Consider the following 20,000-nt stretch of genomic DNA (forward strand, 5'->3'; position numbering starts at 1 on the left):
ACCACCCCAAACTCCACAAGATCTGCTACAAGATTCATGTGCACTTCAGAAATTCATTTTAGTATTTTGGGTTAAATATGCACATTACATTTAGTTTCACCCTCATCATGCATTCATAATCTCTGAGTCAGTCTGGACACAAAGAGTCTTAACTTAATATTTTTCAACTTAAACCATATTGTATCTGATCTGCATCTGATCTGATCAATGTTATTATTGCATTTACCCTTAAAAAAAAAAAAAAAAAAAAAAAAAATATATATATATATATATATATATATATATATATATATATATATATATATATATATATATATATATATATATATATATTTGACATTATAAATTACACATGAATCTCACAAAAAAAAATATTTTTTTCAATATTGATGGAAATGTTATTTAAATATATCATTGCATATGAACATATAATCTGAGAAATAATCAAATTGGAGTGAATCGAAATTATTTAAACTCTTTTGAATTTATAACCAATAATTGCTCAAACTGATGTGAATCAAAGTGATGGAAATAATACAAACTGTAATGAATACTGTATTTCTATAATGATAATAATCAAAAACTATAAAACTTTTTTTTTTTTTAAGGAATATCACACAATTTTTCTTGCATGTTTTAATTTGGACAAAACTAACAAATGTGAATTGAATCATAAATAAATTATTATAATTTAATCAAATCTTTAAAATGAGAAGTAAAATGGAATTTGGAGTAAATGTACTTTATTTCATATTGCCCTAAAAAATTTTTTTTTTTTTCTTAAGTTTCATGATTTCAGTTAATTAGACATGACAACATTTAATGACCCATTAAAAAGAAATTTAGAAATGGAAAAAAATGTAACATTAATGAATTAATGAATGAAAAGATATCATATGGTCCCAAAAATGTCATGTTTCATGTCAACTTTTAATAAAACTGATGTTAAACTGTGTACGTTTTATTACTTTAATTAATTAGACATGGGATTTGATTGCTGGAAATTGAATTTAAACATTAAAAGGAATATGGTAAAAAAATAAAACATAACATTTTGCCTTCTGAGACTTAAACCCTACATTCAGAAGCAGACCAAACATCTCCACACGCTGTGATGTGCTCATCACTCCATCAAACACAGACAGAGCATCACAGCCATGTGTGGGCGGAGCCTCGCTCCCCCTGCAGCTCTGATTGGCCACCAGGGCTTTGAATGACAGGAAGACACAGGACTGTGAGTTATGCCACTCATAACAGAGACACACACACACACACACACACACTGAGAGAGTGAGGCGTCTGTGATAAATGATAATATTTTCAATAGAGACACTGATAGAAACACCATTAATCAATTTCCAGTGAGTGAGAGAGTGACGGTTTCAACAGTTTAGGCGTCTGTTTTTATCAAAATCACTTGAAAGGAGCCGTGATGTATTATTACACACACACACACACACACACACACACACACACACCATCACTGCAGTCAGTCTTCTGGATGAACTACTGCATTAACACTTGATGCACAGATTTTAATATTACCTTCTTTTTGAGGAATTACTGGATCAAACTGACAGACAAGACTTATTAAAACATCCTTACTGTGAAGCACAATACATGTATATATACACACAAACACAGATATTAGTATTATAAAATATATGATTTATATTAAAGAATATTTATACATTGTAGCAATATTTGTTATACTGTCTTCATGCTGATTTTTAAAACCATATATAGTATTTTTACTGTATATTAAGGAGAATAATAGAGAGTTCAAATCATTAAAAAACACAAATTCCTTAGCATCTGTACATTTTACAGAATGATCTGCTTTATTATCCAGAAATAATGTTAAAATGCAAAGAACAAACAAAGAAGAAGCTCATCTTTTACTCTCCTATCATTCCAGACCTGTAGGAGTTTCTTTATTTTGATATTCTGAAGATCACTGAGGACTAAACAACATTAGACTGAAGAAATAAATCATGCAGGTTTGGGACGACACCAACTACAGATTTAGTCTCTTCTCTACACAGTTAGCTTGTAGTTAAACTCAGTAACTAGTACTCTCCTCTGTGTTCGGGTGTGTGTGTGTGTGTGTGTGTGTGTGTTGACACAGTGAATCGAGTCCCGTTTCAGACGAGGGGTGACATTGACTCCAGAAATTGGATTTGGTGACCTCCTCTCTCTCTCCTTCTGTCTCTCCTCCATCTGTGTGTGTTTGTTAAGTGAACTTTAATTCAATTAAATGAAAGGTTCTGTGGGCCTCTGACACGCAAGCTCTGCCACGGCATTCTGGGTAAAGAGTTCACACACACACACACACACACACACACACACACACACACAGAGTCTGCTGTACGTGTGTTTACAGCAGCAGCTAATGAAGCAGTAATTAAGAGCTCAGAGTGATCAGGACTGAGACAAACATTTGTACACACACACACACACACACACTCTCTCTCTCTCTCTCTCTCTCACACACACACACACACACACACACACTCTCTCTCTCTCTCTCTCTCTCTCTCTCTCTCACACACACACACACACACTCTCTCTCTCTCTCTCTCTCACACACACACACACACACACACACACTCTCTCTCTCTTTCACGCACACACACTCTCTCACACACACACACACACACACTCTCTCTCTCTTTCACGCACACACACTCTCTCACACACACACACACTTGTGCTGTCTGTTAATCGCAGCTACCATGAGAGGTGTCCAGCACAAACGGTGTCGAGTGTTCGGATCGGCTCCCTGCGCCAACAACCTGACACACACACACACACCGAGAGAGAGAGAGAGAGAGAGTAAGTGTGTGTGTGTGTGTGTGTGTGTTTACGGTCAATAGTGAGCTGTGACACTTCCTCGTCCTCACCAGACTGACCTCTAACTTAAAACACTTAACACATCTGGTCTCTCTCTCTCTCTCTCTCACACACACACACACACACAGCCATCTGCCTTTCAGAGCCCAACAGCAGAAACCCAAAACACTCTCACACACACACACACACACACACTGGACTGCTTCTTCAGTTTCTGACAGACGTCCAGACGCTCAACACACACCTGCAGACCTATAACTGTCCCTCAGTGACCCTACCCAACCCAGCTGTCTCCAGTTCACTGTTTTACTCTCGTCACACACACACACACACACACAGATCTTCAACGACAAATTAACATTTCTAAAACTGCAACAGCTGAGTCGAATAAAAACAAAACACTTGGATATTTATTCTGCATTCAATCAGTACTTACACACTAATGATGGTCATGCTGCTTCAGACAGCAGACAGACTGGAGCAGGAACACATCAGGATATTAGAAAGGTGATCTCCAGGGAGCCGAAATGTTTAGAGAAGAACTCTTTTTTGTAACATTATAAATGCATGTATTATCATTAGTGATGGAGTTAATGTCAGCCCTCACCGGATGTGAATCCTGAATATTACTGTTATTATTACATATTGTACAGTCTGTTCTGTCTGAATGGACTCTTTTCACAAGACCGTGTCTGAACTGAAACGTTTGCTGTTTATTGGAAACATCACTGTTACTTTTTGTTTTAAATCAGTGTCACCAGTTACTTTGTTTCCATGTGTTGAGTGACAGCTCTGGTGTTGCCATGGTGACACAGTGTTGTGTGTGAACATGATCTCACTGTAGTTCTAGACTAAACATCAACATGTGTTTACTCAAAAACAATAAAAACAGTCAGAAACAGTTGTATTTAATCCCATTTTATTAACTAATATCTTTGCTACTGACCTTCGATGATCCAATTCAACCGTACTATTAATAAAAAAGACAGATTTGTGTATGATATTAGTTGTAACATTTGTAAAAGTATACTTTTTTATATTAAAAACAAACATGCAAGCCCTGCCCAGATTTAAAAACTAACTGAACAGTAACATTATGTTCCATAAAAAGTAACTGACATAATTAGTACTTTTTTTAGGGAGCAATGCAATATTGTAATGCGTTACTTTTAAAAGTTACTTCCCCAACACTGAGCACAGAAGCAGTCTTCATTATCACAGGTGTATTTATAACAATACACTACAATACATTGCATGGGACTAAATAATGCATTTTTATTTTATGTCTAAAATCATTAGGATATTAAGTAAAGATCATGTTCATGAAGATATTTAGTAAACTTCCTACCATATATATATCAAAACTTAATGTTTGATTAGTAATGTGCATTGCTAAGAACTTGATTTGAACAACTTTAAAGATGATTTTTCGCTCCCTCAGATTCCAGATTTTCAAATAGTTGTATCTCAGACAAATATTGTCCTTCTTACAAACCACACATCAATGGAGACATGATTTATTCAGCTTTCAGATGATTTATGTAATTTTATAAGTGTGTATATTAAACTATTATTATAACTCTGATTGTTCTGTGTGAGCAGGGCGTGTATGGAGTGTTTAGGATCTTTATCATCGCGTTCTTTCTTCAAGCAGAAGGCGAGCGCCGCGGCGGAGATGACGCTCGCGACGCTCGCGACGTCCGCAGCTCCAGCAGCAGCAGCGGACTCTGAGCGGCTCTGGTGTCCGCCTCTGCAGCGCCCCGTGGCGGTCAGACTCGCCCCGCTGCTCCGCCGGGTCTCCAGACTCACGCGCCACCTGCTGGCCAGCTGATAGTACTGCACGCGCGACTCCTCACTCGCGACACTCCTCATGGTCGCGCGCAATCCGCTGGCCACCGGGCTCCGGTTCGGTTCGAGCTCGCAGAGGTTTCGGAAGCGCGAGGCCTCGCCGTGGCCCGTCTGCAGCGCGCGGAGCGGCGACAGACTGCGTGACCTCCGCATCAGGACGCGCGCCGATGACAGGAACATCGCGACCGTAACAACAACGGGTTCCGTTAACAGAGAAAGTGGCATGTTTAGAGTCCGGGCTCCTCTGATCTCACCAACAGCCGATTTATGATTTTCGGCAGGTGAATCAGAGATCGTGAGCATAAACGTGTGTCCGGTAAATAAAAACATTCGTGATGCGCGCGGAATCATGGGAAGTGTAGTTTAATAACGTCACCACTGCCGCGCATACTCCCAGAAAGGGTTATTTTAATTTATTTTACTTTATCTTATTTCATTTTATTGTTGATTTAAAAAAAAAATCATTATTTTATGTAGTCTTTTTTATTCCGATTATTTGAAAGTTGGTAATAACATTTTTGTACATGCGTATATTAAATTATAATATAATATAATATAATATGATATGATATGATATGATATGATATGATATGATATGATATAATATAATATAATATAATATAATATATTTTTTATTGTTAATAGACCGATATTTCTGTTTAGGAATAGGAAATTCATTATATTATACATTATATTAAAACCATTACTTATATTTGACACACATAGAAAATTTTAATTATATTGAATGTTTAATTTTTTTCTTTGTAACATTATAAAAGTGGTTAGCGTTAGGTTTAGGGTTATATGTGTATATATACCTTAATCTCAAGTTTTGATATTATATTGTTATAGTAATATTTTAGTATATATCATGATGAATTACCCTTGCATGAGATTCATCATATTTTAATGCTTAAAAATAATTTTAAATTAGAATTTTATGTAACATTATAGGTGTTAAGTGTCATTTTATTTATTTATTTATAACTTTTAAGGGTAGTAACATTTTTGGACATGCATATGCACACAATAATATTAAAAAGTTTGCAAATTAACCAGAGTTTTTCATTTTTCCATAGCTGGATAAAGATGAGAGAGGAAAGATATTTTTTTCTGCTTCAGCTTAGAGTTTGATAATAATATTGTTTTACTATATTATTTTGAAATAACTAGTATTAGGCTCATTATTAAGCATCATGAGCATGTGACGCCTGTGACCAGCAGGTGGCGCCTTAACTCACGAAATACATGAGCAACACTTTCTCTGTCATCAGATGATCCAAAGCAGAATATTAATGCAAATATGAATATTAGACTTGAATACTACTTCATGCCTAATACATTACCTTCAGATTCAGCTGAACTGCATCACTGGACGTTTATGCTGACTTATAAAACACAAGATGTTTTATTCTGCATCACTAACAGAATGACTTTAGTGCAAAGGGTTAACCCTAAGCTCTAAAACTCACATTGAAACAAAGTTTTAGAATGAACATGCCGCTCTAATATTCAATATATAAACTGTAGAGTTAGAGGTTAAATGGTTGTCTGAATGTGAACATCTGAACTTCTTGTGATCATTATCAGCCAAAATATTGCATCATTTGATTGCATTACTGTTTGCAGTGTTTATTTAGATGCTCAATGGAGAAAAGTGCCACAGAAGGGAAATCTAAATGCTGCTCTTATGAGATCTATTGACTTTACATGAGAGTCTGAAGTACTGAAGAGCACTGCATTTTCATTTCTGATATTCAGACATATATATATCTATATAGATATAGATAGATATATATATATATATATATATATATAATGTGTGTATGTGAGTAACACATGCATGTAGAGTAAATGTGTGTCAGATGAGGTGTGTTAGAGATGTTTGATGAAAAAATAAAACCCAGCATCTCCACACCTCAAGCTTCCTGTGGTGTGTCTCACGCTTCCTGCTGTGTCTGTCTTTATTATTAAAACATGAATTGGTGCAGTGGCATTTAAACACTTTAAATCACGATGTTTGCTCAATGTTGGCGGTTTATAGTGGATGTGTGGTCAGGCTCTAAAACACTTTCTAATGCATCTCTTCTCATCTTACTCTCAAATCAAATTATTTTAAGTATTATTTCCATTTTTACATTTCATTCATTTAATTTACAAGTTGTGAATTTGTTTATATTAAAATATTATTTCTTTAATGCATTATATACTATTTACAAATATTTATTATAATTATTATAATTAATTAAAATATTTATTTATTTTAATTTTTGATGATGTTCCATTAAATACATTTAATTAATGCTATTATTATTACATTCACCATTTAATACATTTAATAAAATTAACATTTAATAAATAATTATTGAAATTATTTATTATATTTGTATTATATTTACTATTAAACACTTTTTATTTATTTATTTAGTCATTTAGCAGACACTTTTATTCAAAGCAAACATTTGATTGTTTTTATTTGATAAAATATTAGTAGAATAGTATTATGTCTCAATCTGTTGATTAATTCTGAATATATTTTTCTCTAAATTGATCAGTCGTCATTCTATAGCTCCTATTATTTATTGCGCAAATTCTCCTCAGCAGAGTTTCATGCATGACTTTGCCTCAATAATGCTAAAATACTGAGTAACTTTATAAAGACTTGCTGAAGCCTCATAATTATGATTTTCGTATGTGTGATGTTTTGTTTGTAGAGTAATCTCAATGCAAGACTGTTTAGAAGAAGACGAATCGATAAATGTGATGGTTATGATGGGAAGCCGGTAACACGTCAGCGCTGTGCGCGTGCACGAGGGTGGGCGGGGCTCAGCTGTCAGTCACGTCTGCGCGCTCCCGCTGTCGCTCATCTTTCACGCACGCACGAGCGCAGCGGGATGTAACAGCTGCTCACGCGTTTGCGTTTCCTCGTCTTCCACGCACTGATATTAGTAGACTACGTCAGTTTCTTCGCACGCATCTGGATCTTTAAACGCGCACACGCGAAACCTGGATTAGAAACCGCGGAAATTCGGTTCACAGAGAGAGAAACCGCAGGTGCGTTTAACGCGCGCGTCTCTCTCGCGCTAATTACAACGCGACGCGCGTCCCATCGCAAGCGTCAGCGAATCCTCAAAGTTTAAAAGCGAACTCCGGTGTTAGTTCACCCGGGATCCGGTCTCAGAACAGAAGAGGGGAGGATGATGAAGACGAGGATGTCCGAGGAAGAGGTTCTGATCCCGGATGACCGCGCGTTTAGCCGGTTTAAACACGAGTGTGAATCCGAGGAGGACTGGAGTGTCACCTACAACAAGAGCAGCATCTGTGTGTGGATCCAGGTGCTGGAGGAGGAGAAGAGCCTGCACAGGATCAAGGTGAGCTCCTGCTCAAATCATATCTGTGTCCCACTCAGAAGTAGCTCAGGTGCATGTGTAGAAATAGACAACAACACACTGTATCCCTCACAATTATACATCGAGTGAAGATCATGTTCCATGAAGATGCGTTGAGTAACTTTTGATTAGAAAGAAAAAACAATAGTGCATGGTCCAGGGTTTTTGTGCATTTGATCCATCAAGCTGTTATGGCTCATAAAGTCTGATACACTTCTGTTTTTGCAGTGATGATCAGTAGCTTTCAGGTTTATAGTTTGCAAAAACTAAAACATTAACATTTTTATTGCTTGGAATAAAACAGACCTTAAAAATTTATTCAAATAAATAATAATATATATAATATATATATATAATCCTATGTAAAAATATTTAATTGAGTATTATAATAATAAAGTAAAATTAAATAAGTTGTATTGACATAAAAAAGAACTAATAAAAATGGTAAAAACACAATAAAATTATTAAAACTTTGAAATTAAAATGAAAATTGAACCCCTCCCCCCCACACACATATATTATAATAACTAATAATATTACAGTAGCTTCTCAGTGATACTAATGTAACACTTGTCACTCTGTAGGCTATTATTATCTCCAATAATGACACTCTGATTTTTCTAAAAACATGATTGATGGAGAATCAAGTAAAGTTGAGCTAAAGAGTTCATCTGGAGATATTACTGACCTTATTCTGACCTGATCACAATTAGGAAAGATTTGACACCGGAAGCAGCAGTTGACTGGATAAATATCAGTTTTGGTGATTTATAGGGTTAAACTGATGCTGTAGTGGTTCAGGAGCGTGAGTGTGTGTTTAGCAGCACATCCGGGTGTGTGTCGGGCGAGCAGGTTTATCCAGCAGGTGTTGACGCATGTGTGTGGATGTGTTTACTCTGTAATGGAAACCCAGCAGGATCTCCACACGTGTGTTTATCTTCTCAGACCGGCGAGAGACCGCTAGAGAACGAGATTCACCCCGAGTCTGACAAACGTGTCAGGATCCGTTTATCAAACACAGCCAGACTGGAGCGAGTTCAGCTCTGGATCAATCCCAGACCTTCAGTGTCTCCGTTTGCTCAAGGTTATGCAGGAAGCTCAGTGCAGTCCATTGAAGAGTTCAGAAAGGTCAAAACCTGCTTGTTCAGGCGTTGGATTCTCACGCCGCTCACCTGTGCTTCACACGGACTGGCCCTTTGTTCACCAAAACACAAAAAAGGAAGAAATCGATCAAACAAAGAAGCAAAGTCATGTGAGCAGAAGTAGAGCAGGAGAGGGGAAACCAGGCGGAATGATTCTCTGTTTGCAGAGCAGCCAAACCCACACTCAGCTCCCAGATCCAGCACAAGAATATCCAGCGCAGGCGCTCGCCCGACATCTGTGTGTGTTCAGGAACAGTGCTCTAGAACAGACCTGTGTGTGTATGTGTGAGAGAGTGAGTGTGAGTGAGTGAGAGAGTGTGAGTGAGAGAGTGTGAGTGAGAGAGTGTGTGTGAGAGAGTGTGTGTGAGAGAGTGTGAGAGAGGGAGTGTGAGAGAGGGAGTGTGAGAGTGAGTGTGTGAAGAGAGTGTGTGTGAGAGTGAGAGAGAGTGTGAGAGTGAGTGTGTGAGAGTGAGTGTGAGTGAGAGACTTTGAGAGTTAGAGAGTGTGTGTGTGTGTGTGAGTGTTGTAGTGAGAGTGTGTGTGTGTGAGAGTGTGTGTGTGTGTGTGTGTGAGAGTGAGAGAGTGTGTGAGTGAGAGTGAGAATGAGAGAGAGTGTGAGTGAGTGAGAGCGTGTGAGTGAGAGAGTGTGTGTGTGAGAGTGTGTGTGTGCGAGTGAGTGAGTGAGTGTGTGAGTGAGTTTGAGTGAGAGTGTGTGTGAGTGAGTGAGTGAGAGTGTGTGTGTGTGTGAGAGTGAGAGAGTGTGAGAGTGAGAATGAGAGAGAGTGTGAGTGAGTGAGAGCGTGTGAGTGAGAGAGTGTGTGAGTGAGTGTGTGTGTGTGTGTGTGTGAGAGTGAGTGTGTGTGTGCGAGTGAGTGTGTGAGTGAGTTTGAGTGAGAGTGTGTGTGAGTGAGTGAGTGAGAGTGTGAGTGAGTGAGTGTGTGTGTGTGTGTGAGTGAGTGAGTGAGTGTGAGTGAGTGATAGTGTGTGTGTGTGAGAGTGTGAGTGAGTGAGTGTGTGAGAGTGTGAGTGTGTGAATGAGTGAGTGTGTGTGAGTGTGTGAATGTGTGAGTGTGTGTGAGTGTGAGAGTGTGTGAATGAGTGAGAGTGTGAGTGAGTGTGTGAGAGAGTGTGAGTGTGTGAGTGTGTGTGTGTGTGTGTGAATGAGTGTGTGTGTGAGTGAGAGTGAGAGTGAGAGAGAGTGTGTGTGTGTGTGAGTGAGAGTGAGAGAGAGTGTGTGTGAGAGAGAGTGTGTGTGTGTGTATGTGTGTGTGTGTGAGTGAGAGTGAGAGAGTGTGTGAGAGTGAGTGTGAGAGTGTGTGTGTGTATGTGTGTGTGTGAGTGAGAGAGAGTGTGTGAGAGTGTGTGTGTGTGTGAGTGAGTGAGAGAGAGAGAGTGTGTGTGTGTGTGTGTGTGTGTGTGAGTGTACTCCAGTTGGTATTAACCTGTAATTCTGATGTAGCTCATCTATATCTCTGGTTTATATCCAGTGTAAAGCAGGTCGAGCAGCAGGGGATTTTCAGGCTGGTTTTCAGTTCATGAATCTGTGCCGAAACAGATTCTTCATTCAGACATGAGCGTCTCTTTCAGATCACAGATACGGTGCCAGTGTGGAGTTTCAGTCGTCTCTAACATCATCAGTGACTTAGTCGTTTAATTTCCAGTGAAAACTGACCCTTGCTCTTGTAACACAGAGCCTTTGTGTTTCTGCTGAATCAATAACTATAAAGTCTGGCCTGCGTCCCCTCGAGGGGAACAATGATTAAAAATAGTAGCCAGCGTAATCTTAAAGCACACATCTTAAAGAAACAGTCCATCCAGAAATGATCATTTTTGGTGAACTGTCCCTTTAAGAAGAGAAACTGCCTCTGATCATTTTTGTATTGTTTTCTGATTAAATGCATGACATACTGTTGCCTGAAACTGAGTTTGTGTTTCATAGCTGTTTATAAGTTCTTCACACTGTCCATTCGTATTGTACAGTGACTGTTAAATATCATACAGCTTGTATAACATGTAGACTGGCCGTCATTCTCTGAAGCTTCAGCATCGGCCTTCACTGAGCAGTTCTGGAGAAAGAAACCTACCGATGTGATAAATGAAGTCCTGATGAGAACAGAGGAGTAATGCACCAGTGTCCCGTCCCTCGTGATCAGTGTGTGTTTGCTCTCATGTGTCTCTGGAGGAGCGACACGTCTCTAGAGATCAAACCGTCTCACACAGAAACAAACATTATCATCTTCAAAATCAAGAAGAACTCCAATTTCATCCTCAATGACATTCAGTCCTCATTCGCTTTGTTGTATATAAAAGAACAGTATTAACATTCAGCTAACGCTGGTTTGGATTGACATGAGGGGGAGAAAATGATGGAAATAGAAAGTATGAATATTTCTAATAGTTAAGTTTAATACTGATTAATTCATATTTTTTAGGTGAACAGTCGCATCCAAAATAAAGTTTTTGTTTACATAATATATGGTGTGTAATTTTTATATTTATTATTTTTATATAATATACACATGCATGTATATATTTCAGAAAAGTTCTTTATTTATTAATACATTATAAATATATGAATATTTATTAATGTATTATAAATAAATAATATATAAATAATAAATTAATATATATATTTAGAAAATAAATTCTAATTTATATTCTAATTATAATTCAAATATAAATAAAATAATTAATAAACAAAATATATATGTAAAACAAATTACTTTGTGGAAAAAATATAAAATATATAAAAATATACTATTATTTAAAGTTACTATATTTTTTATATATATATATATATATATATATATATATATATATATATATATATATATATATATATATGTGTATATATATACACACACACACACACACACACACACACTCTCACACTCTCTCTCACACACACACACACACACACACACATGTTTGTTTTTGTGTAAAGTGTGTTCATCCCATAGGTGTAATGGTTTTTATTCTGTAGAAACTGTATATTCTATGGCCCTTCACCAACCCTACACCTAACCCTAACCCTCACAGGAAACTTTGTGCATTTTTACTTTCTCAAAAAAACTCATTCTGTATGATTTATAAGTGTTTTGAAAAATGGGGACATGGGTTATGTCCTCATAAGTCACCCTCTCCTTGTAATACCTGTGTCATACCCATGTCATTATACAGAGTTATGTCCTTATATGATACAAAAACAAGAACACATAATATATATTGTGTGTGTGTGTGAAGGCTCTTATACTGAGATGTGTGCAGTGTGTGTGTTTTACTGCAGTGGTGTTTGTTAAAGGGGCATCACGTCTGTGAAACAGTGTCTCTCTACAGATGATAACGCTTTCATTTGCATTATATGCAGCAGTAGTTTGAGGATTGCTTATCATCAGGAGCTTCAGGCAAATATTTTTCTGAAGAAACTCCTTTGAAAGTGTCACAGAATGAAGCTGGCGATGGATTAATTGCTTCTGCGTGTGGTGTACGGCTCGTTAGCAGGTGAAACAAACACCAGTGTCAGAAAGACTTCAGTCGGAGATCGTGTGTGTGTCTTCATGAAGAAAGAATAGATCTCAATAAAGAACACACAACTGCAGGCATTAGATAATGCACTTCAAACCAGGACAAACACACACACACACACACACACACACACACACAGATGATTGTGCAGCTCTATGTGGGCGGCTGTAGATGTCAGATTCTCCAAAAAGCTGTTGGGCTTCCCCCGAAAAACACACACACACACACACACACACACACACACACACACACAGACACACACACACACACACACACACACACACAGTCTGTTCAGTGGAGCTTCAGGAAATCCCACTCGAGCGTTTCGGTCCTTCTGCCTCTCTCACCACACACTGATCATTAGCTCTGAGTTATTAATGATCATGTTTGCTGCTGTTCTTCAAATCCTGTTTAACCATTTAATAACCCTTTTAAATTAACTTCACTCGCTGTAATCCTAAACCAATCAGAGAAACGGCAACTGCAACAGAGCAACATATACCTCGATATTTTATAATATTTTATAAATGTGTAAATACTAATAAGAAATTTATATTTACTTTGTGAAGGGTCAGTTTTTATGCATTTTTATACATGTCAGTGTAATTATTTATCACAGTTTATTTGTCATTTGCACTGCTTCATTGCATTGCATCATATTTATTCTATACAAAATAAAAAATATTTAATATAGTAAAATTTATATATATTTCTATATATATTTGTGTGTATATTAACTAATTAATCACAAAACTAAATTTGGCTTTAAAAAATACCCACAAAAATCTTTCTTTAATATCCTAATCATTTTTGGCATAAAAGAGAAATGTCTAATTGTGAATTTTCTATTCATTATATTCTTAGCAATTAAAATTTTTGTGATTTTTAGTGCTTCAGCTCAGGTTTATTAATTGACTAACTTAAGTATTTTAAATAAAAATGTAAAAACGTACATTTTTCACCCAATACTTGTGTATTACTTTAGCTTTATTTCACACACATAAGCAACATTTTTTTAATAGATCAGTTTTAGTTAATGAGATAAACCCTGTTTGCAACCACTGTGAGGTTGTTCTTTATAAATCTTGATGATCATCTGTACTTTCCTCTTTATAACTAGTGAGTTTTGGAGGCTGAAGACTTTAGTGTGTCGTTTCTGTGCCTACAGCTGTTTTTCGTTGGTTCTCTGGTTCTTGTGAACGCTCTAGAAAACACCGGTGCTGTTGAGATGAGATCTGCTCTAATGGCCTGGTTTAATATTTCACAAATCACTTCAGATTCAGAATAACTACAGCCTCGTTTCACCTGATGTAGGTCATTAGTTACACGCGTGTGATTCTGTTTTAGGGTCATGGACGCTTGAGTTATCTCAAAATGTGTTTTTAGTATCATTGAAAAATTATTATAGTTTTTGTTAGTATTTTGAACCATTTTTATATTTGTTTTCACTTTAATTTTAGTTAGTTTTTTGTTGTTGTAATTTTATCTGTTTTGTTTTTTAAATGTTTTTCATTTTTATTAATTTCTATTATTTTATTCTCACTTAATGTTTTATTAACTTTTTCGTTTTTTAATATGTAAACTTTATTAATTTGTTTGTTTTGGTTTTATTATTAGCTGTCTTACTACTACAAATGTATTTTTTTTTAACAACTTTTTTTTTTGTATTTCAAATTTTCCCTTTTATTGAATTTTTGAAGTCTTAGTAAGTTAATTTTATGTTTTGGTAATTTTTATTTGGTTTTTGGATTTAATGTATTCATTTTTATTTTAGTTTTAGTTATTTTAGTACATTTTAAACTAAATGAAAAATGTTGCCTTGGAAACTAGTGGAAATAAGTTTAAGTTTGTTTATATTTAATAATATTTTTTTATTATAAATACATTTTTATAATTTTTTTAAATGTACTTACATTTTTAAATTTTATTTGAAGCAATTAATTTATGATTTTAGGTTTTAGTTTCTTCTTGATGCTTTATGGCCTGTGATGCATTCTGGGTAATGTAGTTCCTCTGCTCTCTCCTCAGTGTCGAATGCTGTGTAAGGACATCCCAGCTGAAACCATGTACGACGTACTCCACGACATCGAGTATCGGCGAAAGTGGGATGCAAATGTCATCGAGACGTTTGACATCGGCAAACTGACGGTCAACGCAGATGTGGGCTATTACTCTTGTAAGTTCAGCCACTGCAGAATTAGCCTTTAAAAAATAAAGTATGCTATTAACTTAATGTGTTAATGCTAGTAAGTGTTCATTCTTTTTAGGGAAGTGTCCTAAACCACTGAAGAACCGTGATGTCATCACCCTGCGCTCCTGGCTGCCAATGGGCAACGATTACATCATCATGAACCACTCGGTCAAACACACTGTGAGTGCTGCTGTGTTAGTTCAGTCTCATTGATATACTATTGTAGTTTTTGTTAAAAAATTGTAATTTTTATGTTTACTGTTATTGCCATAATTAAAGTTTTAGCATTTTTGTAATTTTTTAATATATCTTTGTAGTTATTTTTAATTAGTTCTTATTAGTTTGATAACAAATAGTAGTCATAGATAATAAATAGACAGCTAATCATTAAATGATTGTATTTAAATTAAATGAAGGCAAGACACTACAATTTAAAATTTACTTTCCCCATTTGAAATTTACAGTAAATTAAGACATGTTTATTATATTATCTGAAATGTTCTTATATGCAATGAACATTGAATAAATCTAGGTTCAGAACACTTGTTTTATTTTAGAGTTGAAGGTTTTTGCTGTGGGGATTTTAGATTTCTCTTTTTTAGCACTCCATCCATAGAAAATACTGTCAATAGAAATAAAAATACATGTTCAGTTTTTTTAGGATTAAAATATAGTATAAACCAGGATGTATCATATATAAGCAAACCCTTCTATAAAAACCTTCAGATTATAGAGAGGAACAAACCTCTAAGTTTTGGTGTTTGTACGTGTTGCTGAATTGGAGAAAAAACTCAGAGCCTTTAAATATATGGATTTTCACCATGTTTTTAGGAATAAAATGTTGTATAAACCAGTGTGAATGATATATGAACAAACCCCACGGCAAAAACCTTCAGAATATAGACAGGAATAAACCTCTAAGTTTTGGTGTTTTTAAGTGCTGCTGAAGTGGAGAAAAAACTCACAGCCTTTAAAATATATGCATTTTCTCCATGTTTTTAGGAATAAAATGTTGTATAAACCAGTGTGAATGATATATGAACAAACCCCATTGCAAAAACCTTCAGAATATAGACAGGAATAAACCTCTAAGTTTTGGTGTGTGTACGTGCTGCTGAAGTGGAGAAAAAACTTTTTAAAGATATGTATTGTAGTTAAAATCTAAAGACACGTATAGCTGCACTGCAATGAAACAAACACTCAAATGTGTTTTTAGGGTGTTTTCTTTCATCTAGTCTGAAATAAGACATGTTATGGAAACAAAACTGACCAAAATCTCAAAATTGACCAGTGCGTGCTGGTTTTGTCTTATACTGTATACATGTAAAAACAAAATGAATAATAAAAATATATGAAAAAGTGATTTAAATCTCGAATTTGTTTACAATATTTGAAATATTTGTTTAAAATAATAATATATGAACATTAACTGACGTTAGAGAACTGTAATCATGCAAATATGTTAAATTATTGAAACAAACTTAAAATTTAAGAGGGAAATGTGTTTGCTATAAGTTTGGGAACTGCTGTGCTGCCCTGTTCATGCTTGAGTGTGCAGCGCTGCATTGATTCTTGTGTTCAGTCAGCGGTCCGCACTGATGTGTGTTTGTGTGACCGTCAGGACAGTAATGATTCGGCTGCTAACAATCTGCTGATCGTTACTAACCATGTGACGATGGTCTGTGTTCACTACAACAGCTGGAGCGTGTCACTGTGATGCTGTTCAGATGTGTGTGTGTGTGTGTGTCAATTCACCAATATTTATACAGTGCTTTTTACAATGCAGATTGTGTCAAAGCAGCAGTTTAAAGTATTACATGGGGAAATAGTGTGTCGTTCTCCTCAGTGGTTCAATTACAGCTGCAGCAAAGTCAGATTGTGCAGAGGACTCCTCTGGTTCCTGTTGTCTTGTCCAGATCAGAGGGTCACTGCAGTCACCCGGATCCAGTACGTATCCAGACCAGATGGTGGATCAGCACCTAGAAAGGACCTCTACTGCCCTGAAAGACAGCGGAGACCAGAACAACTAGAGCCCCAGATACAGATCCCCTGTAAAGACCTTGTCTCAGAGGAGCACCAGGACAAGACCACAGGAAACAGATGATTCTTCTGCACAATCTGACTTTGCTGCAGTCTGGAATTGAACTACTGGTTTCGTCTGGTCAGAGGAGAACTGGTCCCCAACTGAGCCTGGTTTCTCACAAGGTTTTTTTCTCCATTCTGTCACCGATGGAGTTTCGGTTCCTTGCCGCTGTCTCCTCTGGCTTGCTTAGTTGGGGTCACTTCATCTACAGCGATATCATTGACTTGATTGCAAATTAAAACAGACACTATTTAAACTGAACAGAGATGACATCACTGAATTCAATGATGAACTGCCTTTAACTGAAAATTAAGTGTTTACTATTGTGCTTCTGCATCACTGACACACTATTTTCCTGTTTGATACTTTAAAGCTGCTTTGAAACAATCTGTGTTTAGAACGGTAAAAGCTTTTTCGTATTCGCACTGTTGTATTGAGTTACGTTTATCATACAACACTGATAAATGCATATATACACCACTCTATTTATTTAAATATTATATGTTAATGTTGAACTTTATTCTTGAAAATATGGTGCTGCTTATATCGAAAATATAAGCAGTATGTAAAAATAGTTTCTGTTGCTCATGAAAACATTTCTAAAACGTCTGTGTGTTACAAATACTGCATTTAATTCACTTCATCTGTGATAAAGTGTGCAAACACCACGAGCTGAAGATGTCCGGCTTGACATGTCTGTTTTCTCCTCCGATCGCCGTCTGTAGCCGAGCTTCAAGTCGAACGCACCCAGTGTGTGTCATAGAATCTGTAGTCACATGATCAGACTGGTGTGCTGCAGCTCCGCACTGCATTGATCTGTCGTTCATCACTGAGAGAGAGAGAGAGAGAGAGAGAGAGAGACACATGTGTCTTATCTCTGTCCTGTTCTTCACACACGCACACACACACAGGCCAGAGTGTCATTTCGATCATTATGGGATGTTGAATGAGAGCTCATAGTGATGCTGTTCTGAGTGTCATTTCAGTCTGATCTTGATGTGTTTATAGATTGATTCAGTGATTGATTGTGTGTGTTTCAGAAATATCCTCCTAAGAAGGATCTTGTGCGAGCCATTTCCATCCAGACGGGATACCTGATCCAACGCACCGGCCCCACCAGCTGCACCTTAACATACCTGGCACAGGTGGACCCGAGAGGTGACACACACACATATGCACACGCACACACACACACACGCACACACACATATACACTCACAAACATGCACACTCACACATGCACACACAAAGAGAGACACACATGCACACACACACACACACACACACATATACACTTGTTTACACGCACACACACACACATATGATTAATAAGCTCTTGTACCCATGGGGCCATCTTTGTTTTTTTTTTGTTTTTTTACATTTTTCTCTAATTTGCATCTATATATTTTAATATTTATTGACCTTTTTAATAATTTAGTTTTATTAGTTTTATTTTTATATATTTGACTTTTAACTATATTTATCGTTGTTTATCATTAATTAAATTTTTTATTAAATTAATATTTTTTTTAATACTTAACATTATTTCATACCTTATTTTCTTGCTATTTTCCAGTGATTTTATTGTTATTAGCGTTGTTGAAGTGTTGCTCAGATCGGTGTGATCTACAGCCCTGAACCAAACTCCGTCTCTCTTTGTGTGTCTCTCTCAGGTTCTCTTCCCAAGTGGGTTGTTAACAAGTCTTCCCAGTTCTTGGCTCCTAAAGTGAGTAGAGTGCACTAGTTCACTCCATCCTTACACTCGTTTACTCCTACACTCGTTTGTCCTGCTCTCTGACAGCTGTTTGCTCTGTAGCTTTTCATCTGTTCTTCATTCCTAACCGAATTAACCCTGAAAACATGGAATGGCAGACACTAGTGTGTGTGTGCGTGTGTGTGTGTGTGTGTGTGTGTGTGTGTGTGTGTGCGTGTGTGTGTGTGTGTTCACTGAAGTAGGTCATCAGCTTTCCCAGGAAACATCACAGAGTGAAAGAACAGATGAGTGATTGATTGATAAAGAGACGCTGAGTGACAAAAGATCCTGTGAAATATTAAACGCATCATGAACAGTCATTTCTACAGCATCACTGTAGTTCTGATGAATCACACAGACAGATATTAATGCAGGATATTCAGCTTCAGGAAACTGAAATAGTTTGAAAGACTGTAGATGTGAAGCGACACGATACAAACAACTGTTCTGAGACAAAGAGCTGCACTGTGTCTAAATATGTTTCTGTGATTGAGTTACTGGAGAGTGTGTGTGTGTCTGGATGAACACAAACACTCCTCAGTTTCACCCCTCCTTTAATTAAGAGACTCGTATCATAACATACTGATAAAAAATTATATATTATTTTAATTTTATTGAAAACTTTTGTGCTGGTTTCGGTCTGTTTAGACTTCATTTTATTAATTAACAATGTGTAATTTGTATTATTAATATTTGAAAAAAATAAAAATAATTGTTTAGTTTGAGTTTATTTTTCTGTTTATTGTAATCATGTTTCATTAATAATTAAAATCAATTTTTGTTTGTTTTAACTTTAGAATTATTGAATACAATTTTCAGTGTTATTTTCTATTTTTCCATTATTGGTGTATTTATTTATTTTTATATAAATAGCACTTTTATTTATTTAAATATAAATTTGATTATTTACTCAATAGAATAGTAATAAAAAAAGTTGTATTTAAAAAAAAATGGATTTAAAATTTAGTTTTGTTAAAATATTTATTGTAATTATTTATTTTTTATATATATTTTTTTAAATGTTTAAATTAACTTTTTTTAAATTCAATTTTCCATTGTTTATTTTATATTTTTCCCATTCTTTTGTTTTTCTATTTATTGCATTACTTAAATATCACTTATATATTATTTTAATAAAATATGTCATTGTGTATTTTAATATTCTTTAATAAAAAATGTTTTAATGTTTATCGGAACACTGTTTTATAATTTATTA

The 20,000-nt window shown here is 35.9% G+C and overlaps 2 protein-coding genes across 3 annotated transcripts in view; one reads left to right on the forward strand and one right to left on the reverse strand.

The window, feature by feature from the left end:
• Nucleotides 1-20,000, reverse strand: part of LOC113114651 (leucine-rich repeat and fibronectin type III domain-containing protein 1-like) — a 680,315-nt gene that overhangs the window by 327,271 nt on the left and 333,044 nt on the right. The gene's annotated exons all lie outside the window — the stretch shown is intronic.
• The window catches only part of stard10 (StAR related lipid transfer domain containing 10), a 13,089-nt gene continuing 608 nt past the window's right edge, over nucleotides 7,520-20,000 (forward strand). The window contains exons 1-5 of the mRNA XM_026281581.1: nucleotides 7,520-8,072; nucleotides 14,786-14,933; nucleotides 15,025-15,128; nucleotides 18,072-18,189; nucleotides 18,705-18,757. Coding sequence (XP_026137366.1) covers nucleotides 7,899-8,072; nucleotides 14,786-14,933; nucleotides 15,025-15,128; nucleotides 18,072-18,189; nucleotides 18,705-18,757 — 597 coding nt within the window. The 5' untranslated portion in view covers nucleotides 7,520-7,898. The remainder of the gene's footprint in view (nucleotides 8,073-14,785; nucleotides 14,934-15,024; nucleotides 15,129-18,071; nucleotides 18,190-18,704; nucleotides 18,758-20,000) is intronic.

The sequence above is a fragment of the Carassius auratus genome, chromosome 15, assembly GCF_003368295.1.
Source record: "Carassius auratus strain Wakin chromosome 15, ASM336829v1, whole genome shotgun sequence".
Classification (NCBI taxonomy): domain Eukaryota; kingdom Metazoa; phylum Chordata; class Actinopteri; order Cypriniformes; family Cyprinidae; genus Carassius; species Carassius auratus.